General features: G+C 33.7%; 1 protein-coding gene across 1 annotated transcript; it reads left to right on the top strand.

The window, feature by feature from the left end:
• The first annotated feature begins 6,443 nt into the window (after positions 1-6,443).
• On the top strand, positions 6,444-9,220 carry LOC143916082 (sterol O-acyltransferase 1-like). Its single transcript, XM_077436976.1, has 8 exons — positions 6,444-6,820; positions 6,892-7,062; positions 7,131-7,279; positions 7,352-7,491; positions 7,739-7,890; positions 7,956-8,088; positions 8,160-8,309; positions 8,749-9,220. The coding sequence occupies exons 1-8, from the start codon at positions 6,702-6,704 to the stop codon at positions 9,121-9,123; spliced, it is 1,389 nt and encodes a 462-aa protein (XP_077293102.1). The 5' UTR covers positions 6,444-6,701; the 3' UTR covers positions 9,124-9,220.
• The last annotated feature ends 1,305 nt before the right edge of the window (positions 9,221-10,525 follow it).

Below are 10,525 nucleotides of genomic sequence, written 5' to 3'. Positions count from 1 at the left end.
AAAATGCAGCATGCTGTTGAACTGCCTCCACCTCATCCACTATACTATGAAAATAGCATTGAAAGGACTTGGAAACGATCCACCTTGAATTTGTTAGACCAGCATACAATGAAATCCATCCCGGCAAAAAGCTTTATGGATAAGCCGTCATCTGATGTGGAACCCACGGGGTTATGTTTGTATTCTTTATAAAAGTTGGAGATGATAGAGGAGGGGCAGTAGATGTTAGATATGCGTTCAGCTATATCAGCGGCTTCGAAGAAAAGTGACTGACTGAGTGACTCATGAATGGATTATATATGTCGCGGTAGGTATGAATGCACACACGTCAAATGTCAAGTGTAAAAACTTAAACAAATGTCTGTTTGTGTGAGCTATCGACGCGACACCGGTGGCGAGTTGTAGTAATTACGTCAATTCGGATGGGAAACTTAGATATGCAATCCGATAACAGATAACCCTTGAACGGTCACATAGTCTCTGGGATTCTATTCGCTTAATCCGCGGCGTACGTAATGGTCCGTACGCACCAAACCAACGACGATTTTGGGCCAACTTTTAAAACCAGTAGCGTACAAAATATTGAAATAAAAATTAAATAAAAAAATTGAAATTAAACATCAAAATTAAGCTAACGAGCGAGATTGAGCTAAAATTAGATCATCGTTGATGTTTTGAATCACAACAATGTTTTGAATTACGAATATACGCATTACAACCAGAGAAATATTATAATTACGAGCGAAAAAAGCCTTGTTATTGTTTCTTATAAGTCGTCACGATATACTACTGTGTTTCCCCCTTCGGAAATATTTAACCAACGACGATTTTGGGCCAACTTTTAAAACCAGTAGCGTACAAAATATCGAAATAAAAATTAAATAAAAAAATTGAAATTAAATATCAAAATTAAGCTAACGAGCGAGATTGAGCTAAAATTAGATCATCGTTGATGTTTTGAATCACAACAATGTTTTGAATTACGAAGATATGCATTACAACCAGAGAAATATTATAATTACGAGCGAAAAAAACCTTGTTATTGTTTCTTATAAGTCGTCACGATACACCAATGTGTTTCGCCGTCGATGAAATATTTAACAAAAAAAATGTCGGTGATTTGTCAAAGGGTTTTTTTTTCTTTCGTCGAAATAAAATTAATAATCACACATTATCCGATAAATTTTACCTCTGAGATGGATTTAATTATTTGATTTATTTCGACGAGAGAAACAATTGAAGACATTATCCGATAAAATTTACCTCTGAAATGATTTAATTAATTGATTTATTTCGACGAGAGAAACAATTGAAGACAAAAAAATTTCCTTTGATAAACCGACAACATGTCGGGTTGAAACCATCACTCGGTCACCCATACTAACACATGATATATTCTCAGTAACTGCGCATTACGGGGAAGTAAAAATAATAATTCTTTGATTTTTTTTTCGATCTTAGTGCGTATCTACGTAAGTCAAAACATCTTCGACAAACAAAAGTCGAGGATTACCTGTATGTGATTGTTGATGATCTAATTTTAGGTCAATCTCGAAAATTTATTTAAATTGGGCATTTTCTGTTTTAACTTTCAATATTTTATTTTAATTATAATATATTGATTATAATTTTATTTTGATATTTGAATTTAATTTTAATATAATAAAAATATTTTTAATTTTGATATTTAATTTCAATTTTTAAATTTAATTTTTATTTCGATATTTTGTACGCTACTGGTTTTATCCTGCAGGTTAAATCGTTGGACCAAAATCGTCGTTGGTTTGGTCCGTACGCAGCATAACACTACTTTTTTATCGTATAGATCGCGGATGTTATTAAATTATTATACATTAAAGGTGTTCTCAACCGTACCAACATATTCTTATTTAAATTGAACAATTACATTTTAAGCGAATGTCATTTTGACTCATTGAATATCATTTTAAGATGTCATTGAATTAGTATGAATGTCAGGGGTTCTCAACCGTATCCAATATTTACGTATTTAAATTGAAAAAAAAAACTTTCTGAGCATATGAACTGCAGATTACATTGCATTAGTTTATATGGCAGGGCTTCTCAACCGTCTCCAAAATTTTCTTTATTTCAAATGAATAATTTACTTTTTATCGTACACATCGCGGGCGTTATTAAATTAGTATAAATGACAGGGGTTCTATCAGCAATCAACAATCACATACAGGTAATCCTCGACTTTTGTTTGTCGAAGATGTTTTGACTTACGTAGATACGCACTAAGATCGAAAAAAAATCAAAGAATTATTATTTTTACTTCCCCGTAATGCGCATGTAGGCGGGGTACATGTGTGTTGACCGTATCCCGGCCTAACGAAACACTGTTGTGCTAGTTTTATAAAGTTTTATTGTTTGCCTATGGTTGTACAAAGGTATGGTATTTGTGGGCAAAAGTATGTCGTTCAGCGGTCTCTGGATATGGTAGAGTGTCGCTGGCTCGGCATTCAGCTATGTTCAGAAGGTCTCTGGATGCGGCAGTGTGTTGCTGGCTCGTTGTTCGGCTATGTTCGGAAGGTCTCTGGATACGGCAGTGTGTTGCTGGCTCGTCCGGCTGGTTGATCTTCCAAGTCCGCGTAGTGTAGTGGTGGCTGGTCAGGAGCTGTATGTTGACTGGTCTGCTGCTGTGTGTCGACGCTTGCTGCTGTGGGTCGACTGGCGTTGTTTGGGTTGTACCTCCTTTTATAGTGTTTCTGGGATTACCTGATCGATGGTGGTGGTTTGTTGATGCGTAAGCGAGGAATGCACTTTTGTCGAGGCGTAGAATTTTCTGGAATGATTGATGGAAGTGGTTGTTGATGCGTAAGCGCATGTGGTTGTTGATGCGTAAACGAGGAATTTACTTTTGTCAAGGCGTAGAATTTTCTGGAATGATTGGCGCCGTTCCGCTAGATGTAGTTTAATGGTGGCGGCGTGTTTCGACCGTTTTGGTTCCACTCGACTGGTAGGGGCGTTCCGCTTGAGTTTAATATAATGGTTGCAGGTGTGCGACGTCTGGTTTTCGGGAATGTAGTTTGTTGTTGCGGAATATTCTCGAATGTTTCGATGACGATGACGATGACGAGATTCCTACATGCAGTTACTGAGAATATATCATGTGTTAGTATGATTAGGTGATGGAGTGATGGTCCCAACCCGACACGTTGTCGGTTTATCAAACGAAATTTTTTTAGTCTTCAATTGTTTCTCTCGTCGAAATAAATCAATGAATTAAATCATTTCAGAGGTAAATTTTATCGGATAATGTCTTCAATTGTTTCTCTCATCGAAATAAATCAAATAATTAAATCAATCTCAGAGGTAAAATTTATCGGATAATGTGTGATTATTAATTTTATTTCGACGAAAGAAAAAAAAACTCTTTGACAAATCACCGACATTTTTTTTGTTAAATATTTCATCGACGGCAACACAGTAGTTATCGTGATGACTTATAAGAAACAACAACAAGGTTTTTTTCGCTCGTAATTATAATATTTCTCTGGTTGTAATGCGTATCGTCATACGTCATACAACCCGGCATACCTGTATAAACCTGTATATTTAATATATATGCTGTTGAAGAGTCAGCCGATACCCACATTTTTATTCCATATCTACCGGGTTTCGACTTCATATACACGCGGAATGGGCAATTGCCTCTATAGTTAGCCAAACGTTCATCCACAGTAATGTTGCAAATTGGAGAATAATTACGTTTACATTCTTCTACAAATTCATTAAAAATTGTCCTGATAGGTTATAATTTATCAGACGACACGTGTATTCTTTCTTGTCTGGTTTCTTTGTCGTCAAAACGAATTTGACTGAATATTGTGATGAACCTATCCCGAGACATAGATGCCGTAAAAAATGGGTGGCAAAAAGCGCTGTCATTAGTCCACAATTCATTTAAGCTTAATTTTCGGGTCCTATTTCTGCCAGACGCAAGCATTATTCCAATGAATGCAAGCAATTCTACTGCCAATATCGGCTCGATAATTTTCGTGGATGTACGATGTAACTGACGATTCGTTTGTTCACATATTTCTCTCACCATATTTGAATTTATAAACAAAGAGAACATTTCTCTAATAGTATTTACAGCAGTGCTACCATCTATAAGTCCTGAATTTTTGATGACAATATTGCACTCTCTACGTCTTGAGGATGATGGTGGTAATGAATTCCATTGAAATCCATGATTCGATGTATACACTTCTTCTTCGTCTTCATTTTCACTGGCCTCTAATTCCGAATCTGTATCTTCCATATCTTCAATAAAATCTTCCGTATCAGTAAAATTATAATTTATTTCAAAATCGAGATCGCTATCATATTCCTCTTCATTCATCAAATTTCTTTCAGCCATTTTTTTCTAAAATTAAAATTGTCTTTGAAAATATAAATATAATATACAATGTAGCATAGCAAATTAAAAAAAATAACATTAAATAATTATTACCGTATTTACTATATAATAATCAAGAAAAACAAATAAAGTGCTGGTCCACACGGTACAAAAAAGCCCCGAAACGAAAAAAACAACACGCGCGCACCGAGAACGGGACACGACTGAAGGAAAAAACGTAATAACACACACTGCATTTGCGCATTATGCCCGATTCTTCGATAACATACTTTTTTCTGTTGCGTCAGATAAATACATATATATTATAATAATTCTATCTAATACATTAATGTATTGCTGAGGAATACCCAAAATATGAACTCTGTATTTAGTATATTTACAGAGATATTCACACAATTAGAGTAAATGTCGACTATGTTTCTATTACCGGTAAGGGAAGGTTAATTAGGTTTTTTGTTTCCGCTGAAATTTTGCTTAACTTAATCTGTTTCCTGAATCCACCTAATTTCTTACCTGTTGAGGTTAGAGCCGAACTAATTACAGTGTTCAATTCCTCGATGTCTGCTTCTGGGTTCAATTTCTCGTATCTATTTCCAAGTTCGAGTTCGAATTCCTTTTTCCTAGACCTTAGTTGAGCGAAGTCTGGAGAGCTACTACATCCTTTTATTAATTTCCTACGTTCGCAATTTATATTAATGGCCATCTTGGCCCGGACTAATCTGTGATCGCTACCTATATCTACTTTACTTAAAACACTAACGTCTTAAACGGAGTGCAGGGCATTTGTTAGGATGAAATCGATTTCGTTTCTGTCTCCTTTAGGGCTCTCCCAAGTCCACTTATTGTTTGTGTTTTTCCCGAAAAATGAATTAGTGATAAAGAGCCTGTTGTGTTTTGCGAATTCTATGAGGCGATCGCCTCTTTCGTTTCTTTGGCCGGTACCAAAATTGCCTACTGCTCTTTCTGTGTTTGCCTTTTGTCCTATTTTTGCGTTAAAGTCGCCCATGATTATTTTAAAGTGGTGGCGGCTATTATCGTATGTATACATACATACGTTCCGATATGTCGCTTATTTCTATAATATTTTTTTCTATTCTCTTATTGATAAGAAACCCTACTCCTCCTATTCTACCATTTGGTAGCCCTCTCCAGTAGAGACAGTTACCACTTTTTAGGATTATTTGGTTTTCCTGTTTTCGTCTTACTTCACTAAGTCCTACTAAATCCCATTTGATACTTTCTAATTCATTCTCTAATGCAAGCACACTTCCTTCACTCGATAACGTTCTTACATTGTACGTGGCTAAATACAGGTTTCTATTAGCTAAGCTATCATCCATCGTCACTCTTACCTTGTTGGAGGTTTGGATATTATTTTTCTCGCATTTATCCAAGATGTGTTGAGAAAAAGGCGGTACTTGAGAGATAATTCCATTCAAGGAGTGAGTTCTTGCCGCCATAGACTCTTCTCTGTGGTCAGCTTTGTCGAATAGTCATCCTAGGTATCACTTGGATCACTTATGAGTTATTACATGCCATTTAACAGGGTTACTTTGTAAGTGAAAGTAGTTAGTTATGATAATAATAGATTAGCAATTGTTATACTACTTTTACAGATCTTTATCGTGAGACGTCTCTTTGGAGACAACGGATTTATATATGTGAGTGCGGTTTGCAATTTAATATTTTAATAATAACTTTAGTAAAGAATATAAAATTACACGAATTACTTTAATATAAATTAAATATGCAAAAGAACTATTAGACAGTTGGGAAACACCGTTTCTGTTTGCTATTATTCTATTAAGTAAAGTTCGTTAAAAATTTTTGGCTGAAAGCAATTATGTGGAAGATTTATTGCTTCTGTGGGACCGACTTTTGACTGACGAACAAGGACCCTTATTTTTTTTTTTGTATTCAGGTAAGGAGATGTATCTCGTTCGTATACGCTTTTGTATATGACACAAAATTAACACAAAATTTTACGAAATCACTGATATTAAAAACGCTGTTAACGCCCGATCATCTGTTTATTTTTACACTTAAATTATACTAGGATGCAATTAGTAAAATAAGTGAGTAGACGGTTTAAGTTTTTAATCCGAGTCCGAGTATTTCGAAATGCAAAGTGAGAGCGAGAGAAACGCGCGCGGACACGGTGGCAGTTGGACTCGGACCTTTCAGAGAGCACATATGTATGTACAAATACAAAAAAATACATCGAGGATCAAAGTGCCAGTGCTGTGATATTCGACGTAGTCCGTTAATACTTTTAAAAACTCTATGATATATAATATTAAAGAAAGCTTTCAATATGAATAACAATGAAAAAATAAAAACTCTAATTCACCGTACGAATAAAAACATTGACATCAGTGATCGAACTGATAATTTTCCACCAGTATTAAATGAAATACATACTTCAAAAAAAAGGTATTAATTTATATTACTTATTTTTTTCACCTAAGCTATTCGTAAATAAATAAGTACGATTACATTTACAGGGAGAGTCAAAGAAAAAATGGTGAAAACGAGAAAATTTTTTTACCGAGAAACTCGGTTCTAACAGATTTGTTCGAAATTCCGCATATTAATTCTCTTTATCGTGTTTTTATTTCGATGCTTATTATATTTTTTATCAATTCGTTCGCATCTCAAATCTTCAGCTCTGGAAAGTATGTCAAAATAAAATTAAATCAATAAAAAATTGCTAACTAAATACAACATAAACATTCTTTTTCAGTATATTCAACGAATTTAGATTTATAATAATCGGATTCGGAAAATTGCACATTGTAATCGGCATATGGTTGGGCATGCAATTTTTCGCAACAATATTTTATTTTACATACAAACAGTGGGCAAATTGTCGTTGTTATTTCGTTAAAGTTTGTATGTATTACTTTATTTGCATAATCGTATAAATTTAATATAATATATTTATTTAAAATATTTTAAATACAGCAAATCAACTCAATGCATATGACTATGTTTGGATAATAGCATATACAATATTCCAAATCATATACATAGCCGTGACGTCGTTGGTAATTATCAAATACAACCTTCCTCCTGCTTCGAGCTTAGCCGTCACAATGGAAGCAGTAAATAAAATTAATTCATATTGTACAATTGAAGGGCTCGGGGCAAGATAGTGTCAACCATCATTTTGATCCAAATTTTCCTGAATATGCCCGAATATCTATGTAAATTAATCATTTTACATAGGAAAGCATATTTAGAAAAATTTGGACCGAAATGATGGTTGACACTATCTTGCCCCGAGCCCTTCAATTGTAAAATTAAATAAAAAAAAAATGAATTTAATCATATACTTTAATATATTTACAGGTACGAATTATGATGAAATTTCATTCTTTCATTAGAGTAGTTTCTCCGCGGTATATGAACGACAAAATATCCACCGTTGATTTTCCTCCATATTCAGCCTACTTATATTACCATTTCGCACCAACGTTAATTTATAGAGACTCTTATCCCAGGTAAGAGAAAAGCATTGAAACAATAACAATATTTGAATTTTTTAATATATTTTTTTATACAACAGAACTCAAAAAACAAATTGGAAAAAGGTCATAATATACTTCACTGAAATATTTGCTTGTATTATATTTTTAAACTTTTTATTTGGAAAATACATATCAATACATTGGGAAAACATTGGGAAATTTGGAAATCAGGTAATATTCCTCGACCGATATTGAAAAAAAGTATGTACGCTACATATTTTATTGGTATAACTTTATTTCAGACTTTAGATATGAAACAGGGAGCTGAGCTATACTCCAGTTCTGTATTTCCTTCTTTCATCATAATGGTATTTTGTTTTTATTTGCTATTGCATTGCTGGTTGAACGCATTCGCCGAGATGTTAACATTTGCAGACCGATATTTCTATACCGTGAGTTCCGTTGTTTACTTTTTCTATATAAAACATATAAATAACCGATGCGGTGCAAACGATCGACAAGCGCCAGACAGACTGAACCACAGATTAACGACACGTGTACCTTATGCGTGCGCACTGCTCGCACTTACACTAAGCGAAATCTACCCGAAGTCCCGACATACCTACCCTGTATACGTTCTGTGCTCCTGATACTTTAGTTCCGAATTTTGCCTTATTAAACTCGCCAGAAAGATCCAACTCAATTTTAATAATTGCATCTGTGCACATCGAAAGGTTACTCGTCATCTGATGTGCAATCTATCATTCGTGAAGTCGAGAATTGCGTTTAAAGCAGCCATCCAGTTAATCTGTGGTTCAGTCTGTCTGGCGCTTGTCGATCGTTTGCACCAAACCCATAAATAACAATCAAAAATACTGAAATTCTCAACAGGATTGGTGGAATCAAAAAGGATATAGCAGCTTTTTTCGCACATGGAACATTGTCGTACAAGATTGGCTCTATGCATATATATATAAAGACGTCGTCAAATTCACTAAAAATCGGCTACTGGCAGCCATAACAGTGTTTTTCATTTCAGCGGCCGTACACGAGATAATTATATTTGTGTCGTTGGGATACTTTTACCCTGTGTTGTCTCTCAACTTCTTGATCCCTGGTTATTTGTTCACGCTAGTGGAAAAATACATGAGCCACAGTGCGGGAAACATATTGTTTTGGATTACGTGGATAATGGGAGACGGAATAATTTTAACTACCTACACGCTCGCTTCAATTGTCCTTCAATTGTGGAAAATAAGATTTTAGACATTTTTATACCACGATCGTGGTTTTGCTATTAAATTTTTATACCATAAATATTAAATAATTGTGATATGTTTATAAATAAAAATAGTCAAAGATCAATGTTATTTTATTTTAACTTTTAAATACGCCTAACCATGAGGATCGAAATAGATCCATTAGGGGGACCGAAAAGTAATCAAAAATAATTTGTATATAAAATTATTATTTTGAATAAAAGCACCAATATTTTTTTTAACTACCGCCATCTATGTATAAAATTAATGACTACCAACTGTCACCGAGATTAAAAATTTTCGGACCTGAAATGCTTCCTTTACGATATTTTATCCCTATCGTAATGGCGGAGGCTCCATTTACTTATATTGATGACCAAAATGAGCAATACGGCATAGTATGAAAACGATCGGATAAGAGGTAAATTTTTTCCTGAATTGTAATCGTAATGCTGCGTACGGACCAAACCAACGACGATTTTGGTCCAACGATTTAACCAGCAGGATAAAACCAGTAGCGTACAAAATATCGAAATAAAAATTAAATTTAAAAATTGAAATTAAATATCAAAATTAAAAATATTATTTTTATATTAAAATTAAATTCAAATATCAGAATAAAATTATAATCAATATATTAAAATTAAAATAAAATATTGAAAGTTAAAACAGAACATGCCCAATTTAAATAAATTTTCGAGATTGACCTAAAATTAGATCATCAACAATCACATACAGGTAATCCTCGACTTTTGTTTGTCGAAGATGTTTTGACTTACGTAGATACGCACTAAGATCGAAAAAAAAATCAAAGAATTATTATTTTTACTTCCCCGTAATGCGCAGTTACTGAGAATATATCATGGGTCAAAATAGTGGAAGAAAAATCGAACAAGAGTAAACTGCCACTTCCGGTTGAGGGATGATTACCAAATTTTATATATAACTTTTTAAATTTATTTTTAAATTAAATTTTTTTTTACGCTTAAACTTTTAGATATTAAATTTCAGTTCAGTAAACTAAAAGGTTTCTGAGAAAAACATAAAAAAACCTCGATTCTCTAGACTAAAAGTATTACTTCCGGTTCAAATAAAAATATTAAAAAAATATAAGGTTATAAAAATTATTATTTCTATCACATTTAAAAAGATTTCAGTCCGATTCGATTGGGAGATAATTGAATTCAAAAACTTAAAAAAAGAAGCCACTTATATATGTATAAATGGAGGTACCATTTCCGGTCAATTTAAAAATTTGAAAAAATTTTACGTCGTGTCAATAAGAGTTTCAGTAACCGATACTAAGTTTCAGTTCGATAGGATTAACGGCGTTCAAAAAATCCTCAAAAAAGACAGACACACACACATTTTTTCTAGATCATGAAAACGTGATCAGTAATTGATTCTGA

Source organism: Arctopsyche grandis, chromosome 1, assembly GCF_051622035.1.
Source record: "Arctopsyche grandis isolate Sample6627 chromosome 1, ASM5162203v2, whole genome shotgun sequence".
Classification (NCBI taxonomy): Eukaryota; Metazoa; Arthropoda; class Insecta; order Trichoptera; family Hydropsychidae; genus Arctopsyche; species Arctopsyche grandis.
Note: the sequence above shows the minus strand (reverse complement) of the source record. Positions and strands in the feature narration are given on the sequence as shown.